At 52.0% G+C, this 19,528-nt stretch overlaps 1 protein-coding gene across 4 annotated transcripts in view; it reads left to right on the top strand.

Moving 5' to 3' along the window:
* Positions 1-19,528, top strand: part of GLIS1 (GLIS family zinc finger 1) — a 211,144-nt gene that overhangs the window by 169,024 nt on the left and 22,592 nt on the right. For all 4 annotated transcript variants that reach the window (XM_016120330.2, XM_016120328.2, XM_016120331.2 and 1 more), the window contains exon 5: positions 18,850-19,011. In XM_016120330.2, coding sequence (XP_015975816.2) covers positions 18,850-19,011 — 162 coding nt within the window. The remainder of the gene's footprint in view (positions 1-18,849; positions 19,012-19,528) is intronic.

Raw genomic sequence — 19,528 nt, 5'->3', positions numbered from 1 at the left:
AGGATTTTAGAGTGAAAAGGGTCTTAAATGCAGTCCAGACTTCATCTCGGGTGAGGTGTTCACCTCTCTGTGACTCAAGTTCCCAATGGGATTGTGGAGAGCATTATTGATGATAATTAGCATTGATAAATTTAGATTATGGCTAAGAAATTTTCCGTGATTCCATCTAGCATCATAGCCATTGTTTTCCACAGCAGTATTACAGCCCCTCGTGCAGATTGTGGTCCAGTGTACTCATCTGTTCTTGCACTGCGTGATATCTAGGTTGTTCCATCTTCTTGCATAAAGCTTGTCTGATCTCCCGTCTGGGTGGTCGCCCAGAACTGAAATGTCAAAGGATGATGGGACCTGCCCCTGTTCACTCTGTGCACAGTTATATCTAACTGTCCTGAGGGCAAGTCTTTCTCTACTCAGAGCCTTATGTTCCCCCATCACCGCCTCCTTCTAGTCCAGGCCAACTGCAGAGAAAGGCCAAAGATGCTCACTTGCTAATGTGTTAATGGGCTGGGCTCCCTCTGGTGCTGATGGCTGAAAACATCTTTATCCCTGATTTACAGTGGATTGGTTCCTGAGCCAGAGTCTGGAATCTCCTGGGAGAAAATTCCCTTTTCACCCAATTTGAGTATGCATGGCTGCATGGAAACTGAATCCTTCCTGAATAAAATTGAACCCAGATCCTCCAAGGTTAATAAAGGAGACAAAAAAAAACCTCATGAGGTGGGCTCAACGTTGTAGCCTTGGCTCCTGTCAAATCCCCTTTGAGGGGTCTTTTGCCGTTCTGCCTCATGTCAGACCAAGGAAGCACCATGATATTCTCTTAATGCCCCAGAGCTTCTACTTTGCCCCTTCCTAGATGGGTGACCTGAGTACTGCTCTGTGGTACTCTAGGATACTGCTCCATGACTCTGTTTAGTCGTCTGTAATATGCGGATGATAAAAACAATAACAACAACAATAACGAAGAATACCTATTTCTTCTTACAGTGGAGTTGTCGTGGGGATTAAAATACTTTTTACCTGTAAAGCACTTGGAATAGGGCCCAGCACATAGTAAGCACTAAGTATATGTTAGCTGTTGTTATTTTAGCTCAAAAATTACTTGACTTTTGTAATCATGTTTCTGATAAAGGACTTGCATTCAGAATATAGGAACAACTTTTACGATTCAATAATAAAGAGAAATAATTCAATTTTTAAAAGGGCAAAGGATTAAACAGACATTTCTCCAATGAAAAAAACATGGACAAAAGCACATGAAAAGATGCTCAACATCATAGACCACCAAGAAAATGCAAATCAGAATAATAATGAGATACTACTTCATGCCCATTAGAATAGCTATAATCAAAAAGATGAGTAGTAAGTCCTAGAGAAATTGGAACCCTCAAACACTCATGATGGGAATTTAAAATGGTACAGCTGCTTTGGAAAATCATCTGTCAGTTTTGCAAACAATTAAATAGAAAGTTATCATATGATCAAGCAATTCTGCTCCTAGGAATATACCCAAAACAAATAAAAACATATATCTACACAAAAGCTGTACATGAATGTTCATAGCAGCATTATTCATAATAGACAAAAAGTAGAAACACACTAAATGTCTATTGACTGATGAATACATAAGTAAAATGTGGCATATCCATATAATGGAATATTACTCAGCCATAAAAGAATGAAGTACACATAAATGCTACAACAGGGATGGACCTTGACATCATTCCTTTAAGTGAAAGAAGCCAATCATGCTAGGTGCTGCATGCCAGAGACAGAAGGGACCTGTAGGATCATCTTCAGTCCTCTCCCCTTTATTTTACAAATGGGGAAACTGAGTCCCAGAGAGATATAATGGAAAAGAGGAAATACGCTGGAGTCAGGCAGGCCTGCATTCAGGTACCTATCAGCCAGGACTCCTGGGAAGGCCTTGGGCAAGAGTTGTCTTTAAAATGTGAGTTATTAAGAAGGTGAAGTGCGCAGGCCCAGGATCCAATTAAAGCTTGGCAGCTGGAGGGGAGAGATTCAGCCCCTGTTCAGCAGAAACTGCCCCCTGTGCAAAGAAACAACCAGGGAGGCAGGCCAGGCAGGGGGAGGAATCAGAAAAGCAGGAAGATTCTGTTCTTGGGTTTTTTAAAAAATAAATAAATATTTATAAAAGTGTTATATGCTTATGGCGGAGAACAATAAGCTTAGGTTTATAAGAAAACGAAAGTCCTCTCTACTGCCCTCTCACACAGAGAGCCCCAAGTTGGACTTCCTCAGGCTATTCCTGGCTCCTTGAGTAAAATAGAAATGGACTCTTTCTGAAGCATGGTCTGAGCCCAGTTCACCAAGTGTGTGTTCCAAAATGTACGGTCATTCCATTTTAAAATGATGAAAACTCATTGTGGTGCATACAGTTGGCAAATGCGTTTTAAAGTGGGCCCTATGGTTCCAGGCTTGAGTGGGCTTGCAGGGCCCACTGGCAAGCTTTGCCTGTTAGGAAAGTTCTAGAGGGTTAGGTGTATAGGGAGGATTTTGCCTGGGTCAGGGTCTGAAAAACTGGGACTTCAGGGATAAGTAAAGGCCTTCCATTCTTTAAAGGCAGTAACAGGTGATAAAAAGTGGAAAAGCTCAGGACCCAGGAATTAAGAGCTAGTTTGGTGAGGACGCAGGAAGAGGTGGCTCTGCTGCCCTTTCTCTGGGTGTGAAGAGAGCGACCTGGGGCCAAAAGTCAGGGAGCACTGGGCTAGGGGTTTGGAGACCTGGCTCTGTGTCTTGGTATCACCACTGACTTCATGGACGACCGTGAGCCAGTCTCTTCTTCTCCAGTCTGTTTCCCCATCTGTAAAGCAGGCAAGCTTTCTCTAACATCCCTTCCAACTCGGACTTGTTATTTTAAAATAAAAGAGCTTTTACCCTACCCAAGGCAGGGGGTGGGAAAGGTGGGAATGGGACAAGGGTGACTAACCCTGATTGAGCGGATTGTTCCAGTCAGCAAATGTGCCCTGAGCCCCTGCCGTGTGTTCAGTTATTGTTGGGCCCTGAGGTGAGAGGCCAGTTAATGGGACCAGCACCATCCTGTGTCTGACTCATAACCCTAGCTGGTGAGAGAGAAGGATACCGATACCGACAGTTACAATCTTGAGTCCTAGGGACTATTACGAGGGAAAGACAAGGCTGTGGGAACCCAGTGGAACCTAGCCCTAACTATAGAGAAATCCAGGAAGGCTCCCTGGAAAAGGTGATGTATGCACTAAAGCTAGGATGATGAGCAGGATTTTGCCAGGTGAAATGGCAGGAGAAGGGCACTCTAGGTAGAAAGTGACAAGAGCAGAAGCATAGTGGTGTAGACTGTACGGAGTGTAACACCCATCCCTGGCATATTGTATTGCTACATGGAGCCCTGTCCCAACCCTAGAGGTGGTTGGCCCTGCCATCTCTTTTCCTTTGGCCCTTACAATAAACTTACAAGGAAGGAGTGTTAACTCTGTTCTCCAAAAGACAACTCTGGACCAGAGAGGATAAGTAACATGCCTAAGGACACAGCCAGTAAGCTGCAGAGCTGGGACTTGAACCCAGGTCTGCCTGAACCAAAGCCCACACACCATTCAGCCAGCTCAGGGATGTGTCCCCAGACATACAGCTGAGGCTGTAGAGAAGGGTGTTGAAGGAGCAATTGCTCCTTCTTGGTATTCTGTGCTTGTGGCTGCTACTGGGGAATGAAATGCAGCCCTCGCCTGTCCAGGCTTGTGGCTCAGACTTTCCTGCATGTCCTCTGCCCTAGGAGTGAGCCCACCTATCTCCACTGTTTAATTAAGTGGGCCACTCAGGCTCCTGAGGCTCCTCAGTCATCATGGTCACCACGTGTGGAACACTTCAGTGATATCTGTTGCCCTGTGAGGAGTCATCTGTGTCCCTTGGTGCATCCAGTGGGGTGGGCCTTAGGTTCCCTGATGCAGGCACACAGCTGTCATTGTCATGAGCTTCATCCACAGACGTTCGGTCAAGTAGTCACCATCCATGTTTTCTTTGATCTTTAGATTCCCTCTGGAGGTCATTGTATTGCCCTCATATATTTATGCACAAACTGAGTTCAGAGGCAAGTCTTTTGCCCATGTCACATAGGACGAGAGCAAGCATTGGGTCCACATCTCAGATCTTTCTGGCTCCACATGGAGGGTGGGAGTGTCCCCAGGTCCTGTGGGACAGCTCACCCAAAGTCACATGCAGAATTAAGAAGGAAATCTAGTTCTGTGACCTAGATCAGTCTATGAAAGTATTACACTGCCCTCTGTGACTTTTCTTGAAATGTCGACAAAACAGAGTAGTATAAAACATAAAGCGATGAGTGTAATGTATCAAGAGTAGAAAGTGGAGAGTGCAGTATAAAGAAGGAAGAAGTAACCCCTAACTATGCCACTCAGAAATAACCACTATTAACATTTTAGAGTATTTTTTCTAGACTTTCCTCTGTATGTGATAATTATACTCTTTACTAGAATGGAATCATGTTATTGTTTGGTAACTTGCCTTTTTCACTAACAGCGTATTTTGGACATCTAGCTATGTGCACTTAGCTGAGTGAATGAGTGAGTAGAGAAATGAACAAATGGCTAGCGAATGACTGAATGAACTGCAGTCTGCTCTCTGGTGCAACTGGACAAGTCGAGCTTTGTCAACTGCCCAAGCTGCCTTCCCAGAGCCAGGAACCCCTGTCTCTATCGTGTCACTAACTCCCTGTCCTCTGTTTCCTGAGCCCTGTTACTCCGTCTGCACAGGGGGATTGTGGGTGGTGGTGGACGCAATTCCTGATGCTAACACTATGCCGTTGTTACCATCCCCACAATTCAGCAAAGACACTGACTCCCAGAGAAGTTAGATGTTTTCTGCCACTCGCAGAGTTGGAAGGAGATGGGATTTGCACTCAGGCCTGGGTGATTCGGGAGCATTCTGTACTCCAGGCTGCACATGCCGAAGCAGGAAGAGCCTGCTCTGAGAAGAGGGTCGAAGCTGGGGCGGGGCAGGAGAAGCCTTCATCAGCCCTGCCATCTCACTGACCCCATCTGTAACATGAAGGCCCTTGAGGGCCAGCCGGTCCTGACGTTGTATATGAGTCTTGGGTTCCCACACAGCCTGACCCAACCACCCTGGTTTTACTCCAGAGCCAGAATGGACCTGGAGGAGTCTGGCCCAGCACCTGCCCCAAAGCCCAGAGCTTCTGTAGAGGAGCCTCTCTATTAGAGCTGAGCCCTGACACCTGAGGGGAATAGCATACGTGAAAACACAGAAAGTATAGGAAGTTTTTAGAGCCCAAGTAGTCAGTGTAACTGGAGCCTAGAGAGGAAAAGGGAGCTTAGGTAGCCAGCCACAGCTGGAAGGCCCACCTATTCAGGTGGCAGGAGGCTGGAAACGCCAGGCTGAGGGCCTTGGGTTGTGTCTTAAAGGCAGTAGGGAGCCACTGATGGGTTTTGATCAGTGACAAGAACAGGCTTGCAACTTAGGAATCTCTCTGGCTGCAAGGCAGATAGATGATGGATTTGGGGGCAGTGGCCAGGGCAGAGACAGGGAGGCCAGTGAGGAAAGTGGCAGGATGAGCATATAACTGGCACTGTGTGGAGAGTGAGCGGTGGGAAGGTCTCACCCAGGCTCCCAACTTGCTTCCCCCAGGATGGAGCTGTGGACTTATTCTCAGTCCTCAGCCCCTGCTGGCAACCCAGGGGCCCTGGCTGGGCCCAAGTGCAAAGCAGCGATTGATTTTCTGTAAATTATCGGTGCCCAAGTCATAGCTGACTGGCTCAGCACAATGGCATCCTTCTCTTTTTGTCCTCCTTAATTTTAGAAGCCAAGGCTAAATGTTTTAATTTTACAGTATTCCTGACATGATGCTAATGGGTTCCAGGTGTCCTCGAGTCCACAGTGCAGTGCGGCCAGGCCAGGCATGTGGGCAGGGCCCTGCTCCTCGGAATGCCCTCCCGCCATCCCCTTGGTTCTCAGCGAAGTGCCTTGTAGAGTGTTTCTCCTTAAAGACCCCTTCCTGCTTTATCATATGGTTATAATTTTTTTTTTTCAGTTTACACGGTCGTTCTCTCATGTGGTAACCACAGGGTATTTCTCCCCTGCCCAAAGGATGGAAAGCTCCTATGAGGGCCTGAGGGCTTGCCTGTCCCAGCAGAAGGCATAACTTTCCTTTTGGACCCTGGGCCATCTCCCCCAGACTTAACCTGTGTTGGGCTGAACAGCTGGGGAATTTAGGTTGCAAGGGAAATAAACACTCTCAGGGATCTGAAATACGGTGAAGTGGCTGTTATTGCTCTTTTTGGTTATGTGCAACATTTAATTCTTTAGTTCTAGTCATTTCTTTCCCATGGCTTAATGTTTCCTAAACCTGTAGACCACTCTGCTTTTTGCTGACTACGATGTAAGAACAAGGGCAAGGGCTTTGGCATCACACAGCCCTGGTTTTGGTCCTGATGCTGCCCCTACTCCTTGGATACCCTGAGTCCAGGCTCTCTGGGAGCCTCTGTTTCCTTATCTGTGAAAGGATGACATAGCACCTTCCATCCAGGGTACCCTAAAGAGTCAATGAGGAGGTGCACAGAAAGGGCACTGCACAGGCTGACTCAGAAGTAAGCCTTTCAGTGGTATTTTTCCTCCCTTTCTCTCTTTTCTGCATCCCTGTGAGGGGGACAGACGATTGTCTCTGTTTTATGTATGTCAGGTCTGAACCTGAAGTTCTCAAACTCAGGTGAGAGAGAGAAGGAAAAAAAATGTAACTTTAACTTTTTCCTCGACTCTCTTTCTATTCTGAGCTCCCGAATGCTGGGTAGCAAATCGCAGGCATGTGACAGACCACTGCCCGTCTTTTCTCTCGGTTGCCTCTAAGTTCTGGGGTGTGGGAGGCTTACACTGAACCAAGGGGTCCTCAGAGTGTTTTCTCATGCTGGCACCTGCTGAGCCGTCCAGCATCCTGCCTCGTCTTTACCCCAGAGTCCACCTGTTTCCTGTCCATCTCAAAGGCCGCCTATGGCCAAGTCAGACTCAGCGTTTCTCCCATTGTGCTGACCGTGGAGGAGACATCCGTGGAGGAGCCCCGCTTCAGATCCCACAGCCTAGGGCCTGGCCCCAGAGTAAAAGGGCAGAGCTCAGCGCCTTCCTCTTTTAGAGACTCCTGCCATCTACACGTGTCTTCCTTCCCCCCGAGTGTCCCTATCCCAACTGGAACATCGTGGGGCGGCGGGGCAGGGAAGCACAGGAAGCTCTGCTCTTTCCTCCCCATGAGGCATCTCCTGGCCTCCACTAATTTGAGAAGCTCCCCACCCTGCCCCATACCTCCCTCAAAGCTCATTTGTTTGTTGCTTGGTTCTTTCATTCTTTAACAGATATTCACGAAAGCCTGCTCTGTGCCAAGCCCAGTGTTGGGCACTCTCAGATGGGTTTATGGCAGGAAAATGGTTTGAAATATTAAATGCGAGTGACTCATATCTATCTCCAGAGATCTTTCCATTCAGCCCTGAGGCCTGGGATTTTGAAACCCAAAAGCCAGGAATTTGCTCCTGTCCACTCTGCTTTCTGCTAAGTAATCTCCAACCTGAAGCACATGGGTGGAGGTGCAGTGCTATTCCACACATACCCATTTGACAGATGAGAAATGAGGCCCAGCAGGGAAAGAGATTTTCCCAGGATACCTGGCCCAGGGGGCTCCTCTGTGGCTAAACCAGCCAGGTGCCTTGCTTGTAGCTGGATGTCACTTGCTCTGTGGGACAGCTGGGAGTTGGGAGGGGTTGACAGCAGCTCCCAACTGTTGAAAAGCCCCCAGAGTGAGCCTCTGCACCCAGGTCCTGCCTCTCATGGGGTTGCTATGATGCTGCTAGGACCAGGGGAGAGGGGTGTTCTCCAGACTGAGCCGCTTGCTACTGGAAAGGTTTGCCTCTTTCTCTTCCTGGCTTCTCAACCCCTCTATCAGTGGGATTTCATTTTTGTTTGTTTGTTTGTGTAATTGGTTCCTAATTGCAACTGACCTTTCACTAGCTCGAGTGTGAGAGCTGGGCTGTCACTGTTCCTTCTGTCTGCTGTTACTAAGCACCCACCATGAATCCAGGCACTGACCCAGGACCAGCCCACCTTGGGGCTTCTTAGTTGATCTGTGGTGGGTGGGAGGGTGGTGACAACGCTGAAGTAGATCAGACTGGCCTGTTTATCCCACCGGGCCCCAGGTGGGAGGTACAACCCACTTTAGACCATGAATTGGATGGCCCTGAAGGCAACTTAGGAAGCATCTTGTACCCTCCAAGCAGCCTAGATGAACGAGTAATCTCCCGGATCTGTTCCTGAGCACCTAGGAACAGGTCACTCGACTCCTCCTCATAGGGTCCCTCCTGATACTGAGCACAGCCCTCTGTGACTCCCCCTAAGCCCCACCATGACCTCCGCAGTTCCCTGCTGCCCTGGAACTTCCCACACTGCTGGGCTGGCCCAGTCCCACCCCCGCCCCTCACAGGCCTGGTTCTGAATGCTGCCCCACAACCTGGTGTGGGCCCAGAGCTTCCCTGGATATCCTGGTGGGATCTGAGCCCCAGATGTATACTTGGCAGATGGTTCCCACCCACCCACGACCTCATACGGAAACTTTGCATGTTGTACATCTGTAATGATTTCCAGTGATCTGACGTGAGGTTTGCTTTCAGGTGATGGGTTAAATGTCTTGGATCTCTTTCCTCCCCCGACACTGTGGGTCATGCAGGACTGGGTGATAATGCAACTGCCACCTGTGTGACTCTGGTGCACATTCACCCCACTGTCCCATCCATCCTGGGCATGTGGCACTAGGGTAATTAAACCCAAGGAAGGCAGGTGACTGGTTTAATTTCACAGCAACCCGTGACAGAGCCAGGGCTGTAGTCAAGTCTCCAGACCTGATGCTTTCCACATTATGGACCCATCCCTTACTTTTCCTCCTTGGAATTCAGGAAGAGAGTTGAAAAGGGGACTAACTGTCCTATGCCCAGTACCAAGGCCACATCCTGATGTCCATAAAAGGTGTCTGAGGCCAGGTACATCACCCCATTTTGCAGTGAGAACACTGAGATTCACAGGAGCTAGAAAGAGGAGAGAGGCGTGTGGGAGCATGACTATCCATGAGTCTGGCTGTGCTGGAAGTAGAGATATTGGTGTGAGCACATGTCTTTATCCACTGATCTCTCAGCAGCCTTTTCTGGATGTTGTCTCTGGGTGAGTGTCTTCTCTCTGCACACACGAACCCCCGTGAGGCTGTTACATGCTGAGGCATTGGCCAGTTTCTGGCATGTGCTGTGCTATGCCTTGAGCTGTGTGTCAGTGTGTCTTGGGTCTGGGGAGTTGGTATGTTTGTGCCTATGGTGGGGTCTGGCGCTTGAGTGTCCTTGGGTATGTATGTGGGCATGTGTGTGCAGGCCTGTGTGTCTCTGTGATGTGTCATGTGTATGTGAATCAGTGCTGTGTATGGTGTCCTGGGACTATGTCTTTGACTTGCGGCTTGGTTGGGAGGGGAGGTGTCAGAACGTGTGTGTGTGTCTACATTGTCAGATCTGTGATGGGTGGCCTAGTGTATATATATGTCAGCCATTCTGTGCAGTCTGCTTTCTGCTAGGCCCTGGCCGCTAGCCGAGCCTATCTCCACATCTCAAATGATGTCTGGCCACCACTCAGCCCTGAGAGCTCCCCCAGATCCCACCTATCTACTTGGTGAGCAGACTCAGCCCCTCTTACATCCCCTGCTTTGCAGGGGCTCCACACGTCCCTGGGAGGGTGGCCTGTACCTCTTGGCCCTTGCTGGCTGGGAACAGGAGCCCATTTCTTGCCTGGGCAGGACTTTCTGCTGGAGAAGGGCCCAGTCAGAGCTGTCAATGCAGTCCTGGTGAGGAAAGGATGAGGGGCGTGCAGCCCTTGGCCACCGGTCTTGGAAACCTCCTCCTAAGGGCAGACACAACCAGACTGGCCCTTGGAGGGAGGCATGTCTCTGCCTGTCCCTCTGGCCCATTCTCCCTTTGCCTCTTGTGTGCCCCCACTCCTCCCTCAGTCTGCCAGCTTCTCTAGATGGTATGAAGGCCTTGAGAGCTGAGCAGATATGAAGATCTCTCCACGCTGGCCTTGGATCTCACCTCCTCAGTCACGGCTGCCGAGGACACTAGTGTGGCCCAGGGCACAGAATTCAGGCACGGGAGGCAAACCCAGGCTTTATCCCTCACAAGCTCTGGGACTCTCACGCATAAACTCCATGGGCCTTGGTTTCTGCTTCTGTAACAAGGCGGGTTGTTGTGCTGGCCTAGTGGGACTGAAATCGTGTTTAGGGAGAGTTTGGCCCAATCCCGGGCACATACTGAAGGTGACAGCTGCTGTTATGGTCATGGTCTCCTTCCTGCATACATCTGCCTATTCATTCATTTATTCAGGTAGCGCTGTGGACCCAGAGCTAGACCAGACCCTCAAGGGCCTCACAGAGCACAGGCTCTAGGCCAGTGCCCTCCTGCCCCACCTCTGAGGACCCTCTCCACTTTTGTCCCTCCCTTCCTGCCTTGACCTCCCCCTGAGGACTGGCAAAGCACAGGCTCTGAGGAGACCCCACGTAGAAACCCCATGGGGGCTCATTGGACAGTAACCTTAGGGCCAGAGTGCCCCTCCCAGGGCGTGGGGCTAAGGAGTGGACCTCAGCTCCCGGCTGGCTGGCCTTTGGAGCTAGCCAAACACAGAATTATTTGACATCTTGGAGGAGGATCTGGCACCGCACAGTTCTCCCATCCAAATCATTGTTGCAAAGTAAGTTAAAAAGTTTGTACAAAAATGAGAAGCTGATCCCCGAATGGCCTGCCAGACTGTTGTAACCCAATATATTTTACCCTTAAACCAGAAATGTGTTTGTTTAGAAGCAAGTCACTGGCAAATGCCAAAACTGGAGGCATTTCCTCCCCCACCCCCTCTTGTGCCCTGCTCCCCCAAACCCCCTCCTTACCCTTTGTGTTGAGATCCTTAGCCAGAGCATGAGAAACAGGGACCTCCCTCTTCTTTGAGCCACGTCAGCCGCAAGGAAGAAACTTGACGTTCATCAGGCACCCACTGTGTGCCAGTTTCTGCACTGAGCATGTCCTTTTATTTACTTCTGACAGCTGTTTGCAGTGACCCCATTTTAGAGAGAAGAAAGATGAGGACAGAGATGGAAGGTGACTTGCCCGAGTTTATAGCTGTTGGTGGAGCCACAGCACACACCCCAGCATGATCTCACGGCCTTCAGCTTGCAGCAGGGTGTCCCATGCCTCACATGTGAAACCAGGCCCACAATCCTTCCCCAGGGGCCAGAAGCAGAGCACAGCCATGCCCAGCACCAGCTGGCACCGTGCTAGGGCCTCCCTGAGGGATCTCACTTAGCCCTTCTACCAGCGAGGGGAAGGCTCAGAGGGGGCAGCTTGCTAGGTGTGGTAAGCCCGACCTTGCAGATTCTGACATCTGACCCAGTGCCCTCCCCATCTCCCAGCCAGAGCTTGAACGGTCCTCGAGTTGGGCCTGGAGGGGAAGAGGGTGCCTGTTCCCCAGCTTTGGGATGTCTTCCTCCGTCTTTCATCTCCGCCTCGTGGTTCTGTGAGCTGCACGCAGCAGTGGATGGCAGTGGACTTTTTTCAATTAGGTTCTGATTTCCCCTGCCTATTACTATAAAACTCCAGATGGTCTAGGGCTTCACGGTTCCTGGGGTATTTTCCCCCATTATTTTAATCTTTGGTAACACGCCCCACATGTGGGAACTGAGCCTTTCAAGCCTCTGTGCTCTATGCATCGGCGGGGCTCTTCTCTGCTCTTCCGCCTTGATTTTCCTTTCTGTGTGGTGGCACCGCCTCTCTCAGAGGGGCTGGGAAGAAGGAGGGCATCCTCCTTCCCCGGGGCTGGCCACTGGCTGGCTCTGCATCTGATGCGCCTGGCCTTTGCCTAGGAAGGGAACTCAGGACATGGGCCCAGCTGGAAATCACGGTAATAGCTCCTGAGTGCCAGCCCTGTTTTTGGTGTTTTCTATGGGGGTCTCTAAGGCGGCCAAAGTAGTTAGGGACATATACAGATAGCCTTGCACATCAGTCAGACCTAAGATCAGATCCCAGCTCTGCCACGTACTGGCTGTGTGACCTGGAGCCAGTGATGTCACCTTTCTGAGCCTCAGTTTTCTCGTCTGCTGAGTGGGGCTGGGAAAGGGCATCACCAGCAGGACATATTGTCATGAGTAAGTGCAACATGCATAGCCCCTGGCCCCTGACAGGTGTTGAGAGAGTGTCACCCAGTTACATCACTCTGAATTCACCCCAATTTCATCTTAGGATATATTTTTATTTTATGCATTTTAAGGTAAATAATAAAAACCTGATACCCATTCTTACATCTTTTTCTGGACTGTTAGGTATCCTTTCTGTTACTTCTCCCCTCTGTGTGTACCCCCCTTTCCATAGTAGTCACCCTCTCTATTACCCATGGCGCATGAGCCTTGGCTTCAAGTCAGATAAGTCTGTGGTGTGTTTGGTTATTGGAGCCAGTGTATTTCAAATTAACCCTGAATAAGAGGTGCCCAGGTAATTCTCTGGGTGGACACAGATGGCATTAGGGCCCTGGGCCACAGGATGCTACATGCACTCTGTGGTTCACAGAGAGCACCCCTCCACCTGTGCCCAGGTGTGCCCCTTTTACAGATGAAGAATTTGGGCTCTGACAAGTAAGATGAACTTGTCCAAATTCACCTAGTTGGGAAGTGTGGAGGCCAGATTTGCACCCAGACCTCTCTGATGCTGAAACACAGCAGTGTGGGAGTTGGAGGGGACAAACATTACCAAGCCACTGCCAGGGGCCAAGTCACACCAGCCAGAGAGGGACTTGGACAGACCCATAGGCTTGCTGGATACTGGATACCATGTGGAGATGAATCGGGAAGGGAGGGGAGGGGCAGGGAGGGAGGTGTCGTCACCTGGGTGAGCAGTGCTGAGGGAGTGGATCAGGGCAGTGGGGCCGACAGGAAGAGAAGAGGACAGACATGAACGATGTTTAAGAGGAAGCATTTCCTTGGCTTGGTGGCTGTGTGGATGCAGAGGCCTGGGAATGGGGAACAGGCTCCTGGCTCGGGTGGAAGGTAGGAGGCCAGGGGCTAAGGAGTTCAGCACCAGTGTCCCCCAAGTCAAAAGCCTCAGGCCATCCCACTTGCTGGGCCACACCAGTGACTGCACAAGTTGGTCTCTGTGGAGTCTTTTGGGACAACAAAAACATCCCAAACTCATCCACTTCAGAATGAACCACCACCCATGGGTTTCAATGAAGATATTCCTGCAGAACTCCCATTTCTACTTCCTCCTCTCTTTTCATTGCTCCCCTTCTTTCTGGCTCAGCAGATTCTTAGCTGTCTCCAGAACATGTACCACCTCCATCAGTCCCCCTGTGCCCTCCACTCTGTTTGTCCAATTCCTGCCTAGACGTCAAGGCCCAGCTCCTCCAAGAAGGCTTTAGCGATCCCCAGGCATCTCCAGCTGGCACCCGCTGTGATCAGCCCCTTCTTGGTGCTTAATACATTCTAACTTGTCTTGTGGTCTTTGTTGACCCAAAGCCTCAGCTCCCAGCATACTTCCAGGCACACACAGGGGCGGCTGAGTGAGGTAAGAAGATGTGAAACAATGGGCAAAAAAGATGAGAGGCTGAATGAGTGAATCCAAGAAGTGGGCAGGTGGAAGGACAACAGGTGTTCGACAGGACTGAGGAGGGTACGTGGCTGGGGGTGGGTGGAGGGGGGTACACGAGTGACTTTCAGAGCCCTGGGCCTTGTCCAACATTGCTGCCTTGTGTCGAAGATGTATGGGTCACGTCTTCCTAGAAGAGACGGCAGTTCTGCCTGTGGCTTAGCCCAGGCTCCATGCCCTTTGGCACAGTGGGAGCGATTTTCCCACCCAGCCAGGTAGGTACAGTTACCCAACCCTCGTGATTGGTAGGGGGCATCTCAGGAGGTCACTCTGAAGAGTCGTGTCCCTGGACACTGATGGCAGGGAGGAAGGCATCTGACCAGGGCAAAATCCTCCCTAGAAACTCAGAGACTGGGGGGTGGGAGAAGAATGCCATAAAAGCTCTTCCCCACTGGGGTGCAAGCCCCACAGAACCATCGTTACACCTTTGGGTCACAGTGACATTGCCTGAGGGGCCCATCCTCTACCCCCTCAGAGAAACTGAGGTCCAAAGCCACAAATGTGCCTGTTGGCTCCATCTCTGCTCCAAGAAAGAAGACCCACATTTCCATTCTGGCAGCATCTGTACCCCCACAACACAGCAGTGGTGGGGCACCTCTCCCTGCTGCCCTCCCAGCCCCCACACAGCTGACAGACGGAGCTCCTTCAAATCATACCCACCCCCAAAAGGCTGCCTCACTCTCATTGGAGGCTGCTTCCGGTACCCAAAAGGTACCCCATGGGCTTGGCACGACAGGAGTGTTGGGGCCAAACCAATCAATGGCAAACACGTCGACCAGGGGCCCCTGGTGCAGAGATAAGCACTTACCGTGCATTATTTCGTTTAATCCTCACAGCTGCCTTCTATGGCTGGTAGGACTCACTTAGCTTTACAGATGAGAAAACTGAGGCTCGGGGAGTTGAAGGGACTCACCTCTGATCACTCATAAGTGGAGCAGCCCAGATGCCAGCCCAGGTTGTCCCACACCAGAGTGTGCTGGTCCTCCCCACTGAGCACATAGGTACAGAACCCATGAGCATTTCTGTCCTCCATTCTCTGCCTCTGTTAGCCTATCTGTGCAGTTGTTGAATGGGGAGGACCATGGGGACCCTGGTAGGCAGCTGCATACAGCCCACACACCCTCGAGGCCCCTGGCATGTCTGGGATGCTGGCCCTGATAGGGACATTGCTCTGCCAGAGGTACCTGCAGCATCCCTATCCCAGACCAGTCCTAATGGGCAGCATCCCTTCTCCACTGCTGCTACCTCTGCTTCTACCTGAAAGGACAGGCCTCCCCTTCAGGGCACCCTGGCCAGCTGCTCGTTGTACCTTAGCCTGCAACTCAGCTCTGGGAAATTCCTGGGGCAGGGGAGGCAGGACAAGGTTGGGCGGGCATGGGCACAGGGCACATGCACAGGTATGGGGTACCTTAATGAACACTGGAAGGAGAATGTGCACTCATGGGGCACATACACCCCCCAGGCCAGGGAACTCCTATTTTATAGCCCTATTGGATCAAATTTCTAACCCACTCTGTCCCCTGACTGAGATGCCAGCCCTGCCTTGAAGGAACCTTTAGCCTGGAGGCATGGAGAGTAGGTAGTGGGTGTACAGTGAACTTTCTAAACCACACGCTCAGGGTGTGACACTGAGGATGGCAGGGGACATTGGGGAAGGCTTCTCAGAGGAAGTGGTGCTTGAGCAGTAGTATTAGATATCTGCCAAAGAAAAGAAGGAAGGAAAAGAAGTCCAGGCTGAGGGAACAGCTCCAGCAAGGGCTTGGGGGCATGGGAGTTTTTGACAGGTTCAGTGGATCACTCCCATGACTAAAGCAGGCATAATACCCGGGGCGTATGTAGATGAGAGAGGCGTCTGGGGCCTTGTTGGAAGACCGTGAATACCAAGCTGCAGATCCTGGACTTTTGAAAGATGTATGAATTAAACTGTCAGCAAGTTGGAAGGGAGGGTGTCCCAGGAGGGGCACATCCTGAACGAAGGCATGGGGGGTGGGAGCAAATGCGCTGTGACAGAGGGCTGGCCAGACGGGCGTACAAGCCTGTGGGGAGGAGATGCTACACCAGTCTCCAGAGTCCGATGGACCCTTCCAAGCTCAGGACAATCACACAGCACCTGAGGATACTGTGCCTCTGCTTCGGATGTCTCCCAGCTTGAGCCAAAGAGGAACAAAGGGGCCGGCTGGGTGCTGAGGGGCAGCCTGCTCTCCAGCCACAGCTCCTCCATCTCACTTTTGGGTGAACTTGGCATAAGGCCATTGCAGGAGAGCAAGGTGGGGCAGCTTGTGGCCTATTTACTCCCCAACCAGGATTTCCTTCTGGTTTGGAAGCATGGAAAAGGCACAACATCTGGAAATAGGAAGTGGAACAGACCCTAAAACCCGGCTGTGGGCGGCTTGCCTTGGACCAGCCCCAGCAGAGTATGACCTGCACTTGTGCCCCGGCCTTCAAGGGAGAGGCGCAGAGGGAGCTTGCCCCAGACCAGTCACTGTCTCTGGTTCCTGTTCTCACATCTGGCCAGGCACTTCTGTCCTGGCTCCTGCCCCATCCTGCCACCTCTGCCCTGAATCCAGCCTTGGTGACCCTCATCTGTGATGTTACACCTGCCTTATCCTCATCGCCCCCTGCCATGTCTCCTCTCCCAGCCCTAGCTGTCACCAGCAGCCGAAAGGGGTCTTCCTCAAGTGCCTATCTGACCCTGTGCCCTCCTTCCATCCTTAAGGCCTTTCTGTGGTTCCCACTGTTGCCGAGGTGAAGTCCAGGCTCCTCAGCCTGCCATTTCAGGCCCCACTCTCTGGCCTCTGTTCTCTTCACCCACTAGAACCCACCCCACACCCCCAATGGGCAGCCCACACCCAGCCACAGAGGGCCCTCCACAAGGACTCCGTGCCCTTCCCACACTTTGGTGCCCCTGGGCCTACCTTCCGTTGGCCTTCAGTGTCTCTTGCCCTACTCTTTGGTGTCCTGGTCATTGCTCAGAGCTCAGCTGGGCCAGGGACTGAATGCAGTGTTGGGGTGACTGGCGGCATGCCTGCACAAGCGTATCCAGTGCCCTCGCCTCTGCAACACCTGTGCTCTCCTGGCTGGGTGAGGTGCTGCCTCCGTGCAGCCGCCCCGCTCCGCGTCTCCCCGTGGGCCAGCGCTGACTGCTCTGCTTTGTTCTGATGGTGTGTGTGCGCTGCCTTGGGGTTCTGTGCTCCTGAAGGGTGGGACCCCTGCCTGGGTTCTCTCCCTGTCTCAGCCTCGCCCAGCACAAGGCTGGAGCTGGTCTGTACCACTGAACAGCCATCACCAAAAATTACCAAATGTGTTGACCTGCCCTGGATGGGGACACTGACCTCTCGGGGCTGAGAAAATAAGCCAGGAAAACCACTGGGTCTCACTCTGTCTACAGTCTGCTCTCGGCTCCCACCTGTAAACTCACTAACAGATAAGGTACCTAGAAAGTTGGGAGGTGAGAGCACAAAGGAACCCAGTTCCCAGCTCGGAAAAGAGGGAGATCACATCTTCCAAGTGTGGAAACAGGTGGGAGCTGTCAGCTCCTTCTTCCCCCTGCGGATAAGCCCAGAGAATGGGTAGGGAAGAGTGTTTGTGAGAGCACTAGCCCTCGGGGACACTGCTGGCCTGGCTTAGAGGCATGGGGCCATGTGGGTCATGATCTGAGTGGCAGTTCAACCCTGGGGGATGAAACCGATGGCTCAGGAGAGGGAACTGGCCTCCTCAAGGGTTACCTCCCCCTCACCCCTGCCCCAAGAAGGCAACTGGTAGCACAGCCACCTGGGCGTTGGCGCCAGATGTAGCCTGTGGCCTGTCTTTGCCTTGTCACAGCCCTCTGATCACCACAGGAAACCTCTGTCTCTGAGGTGTGGACCGAGGCCACACATTTCACGGGTTCTCTGGTTAAGCATCCAGCACCAGTTCTGGACAGACAGAGCAGGTGAAGGTCATTGTTGGGTCCCGCCTTGCCCGTGGCGCGCATGAGGGAACACGGGCCAGACGGTGGGGAGAGGCAGGAAAGAGCAGCCAGTCCCACTAGGGGACCAGGGTTGGCTACCTCTGCTAGGCAGCATTTGAGCTGGACTTTGAAGGCTGAGGGGGGGTGGGATGGATGGTTACGAGAGAGAGAAAGGACATTCCTTGCTGAGTGACTTGAGTGAACAATGGCTTGAAATTGCCCAGAGGACTCCACTTGTTTCCAGAGTATGGGGTGGGAATAAAGAGGGACAGGTAGGGGTGGAAGTTTCGAATGCCAGGTCCATAAGGCTTTAAGCAGAGAGCAGCAGGGTCCCGTTTCTACATCAGAGACTTCCTCTGGGGAGCAGCGTGGAGAATACAGAGGGAACGTTAGAAGTTAGAGGATCCCAGGGAGAGAGGTTGGAGCAGGGCAGAGGCTGCCAGGATCAGGGCAGCCCGGGGCTGCAGGAGGAGGGTGCTGTGTTTGCTGCTCTCTGTCCACCCCTTCCTCCACCTCCAGCCAGAGGCATCACATGCTTGTGCTGCACCCACTGCATGCCCACTGCCCAGCACGGGGTCTGGCAAATGGTGGGTGTTGGACAGCTAAACGTGCCAAGTGATTAATCAAACACACTGAGTTTACAAATGTGGTCATCGTTCTGACAACAATCAGCACTGATTGCTGTGCGCCATATGGACAGAGCCCGTTGGCAGTCAGTGCCCTACCCCTTGAGACCCTTATATCAGCCCTGAGTGGTGGCCGCACAGTCTCGAATTTGTAGGCAAGGAAATAAGGCACAGGGAGGTCAAGGGCTATCAAATCCAGAGCTATCTGTGCTACAATGTATGCCTGTCATCTGTCCATTCAGGGCTGTGCTGCTGTCAGAGCAGCCGTTGTTTCCAGATGCCATTGGGAGTTGGATCCTTCCAGATCCACAAAGGGAGAGACCACTTTCATCTCCAGCCCTAGTGGCCATTTCTAAGTTAGGGGAACACTTTTTCTGGACTTACCAGGGCTTCCCAGATAGAGTCTGGGCCTTAAGCACTTCATGGGGAGCTGAACAAAGGTTCCTGGAGACCTCAGGGAATGGGGTCTAGCAGGGGGAGGAGGGCAGAGGATGCCAAGGGCCATTTCCAGGCTGGGCGATGGGACCTCTGAGGGCTGCAGACCACCCCTCACCAGCCTCTCCCACAGTTTGAAGGCTGCAGCAAGGCCTTCTCACGACTGGAGAACCTCAAGATCCACCTGCGGAGCCACACGGGCGAGAAGCCGTACCTGTGCCAGCACCCAGGCTGTCAGAAGGCCTTCAGCAACTCCAGCGATCGGGCCAAGCACCAGCGCACCCACCTCGACACGGTAGGCCAAGGCGGGGAAGGGGCTGGAGGTCGTGCACACTCCCCAACTTGTATAAAGCAGGACGGGAGCCGGGGTCCATGCAGAAATGCTGCCTTCATCCTAGAGCCTTGTTGACATTTTGGGCAGGATGACTGAGGCAAGACGAACGTCCCGTCATTATAGGACATTTAGCAGTACCCCTGGCCTCTATCCACTAGATCGTGATTTCCCATTTCCCAGTTGTGACAACCAAACATTTCTCTAGATGTCACCAAACATCGTGGGAGGAGGTAGTAAAGTCTCCCCCAAGTTGAGAACCACTGCTTTACCCTTGTATTTCCCCATGGAGAGGGTGGGCTCACCGTCCTGAGTGCTCCCCCCAGGCCTCAGCGGTCAGCACCCCCAGAGCAGCTCTCCCTGCCCTTCCTTTCCGAAACCCTTCCCGCTCCATGGAGGCAGGCCAGGGGCTCTTCAGGGCTGTTCTTTTACCCTTTGAGCCTGGTGGGTAAGAAGTCGAGGTGAGCAGGGTCTAAGACTC

The sequence above is a fragment of the Rousettus aegyptiacus genome, unplaced genomic scaffold (assembly GCF_014176215.1).
Source record: "Rousettus aegyptiacus isolate mRouAeg1 unplaced genomic scaffold, mRouAeg1.p scaffold_m13_p_1, whole genome shotgun sequence".
Lineage (NCBI taxonomy): Eukaryota > Metazoa > Chordata > Mammalia > Chiroptera > Pteropodidae > Rousettus > Rousettus aegyptiacus.
Note: the sequence above shows the minus strand (reverse complement) of the source record. Positions and strands in the feature narration are given on the sequence as shown.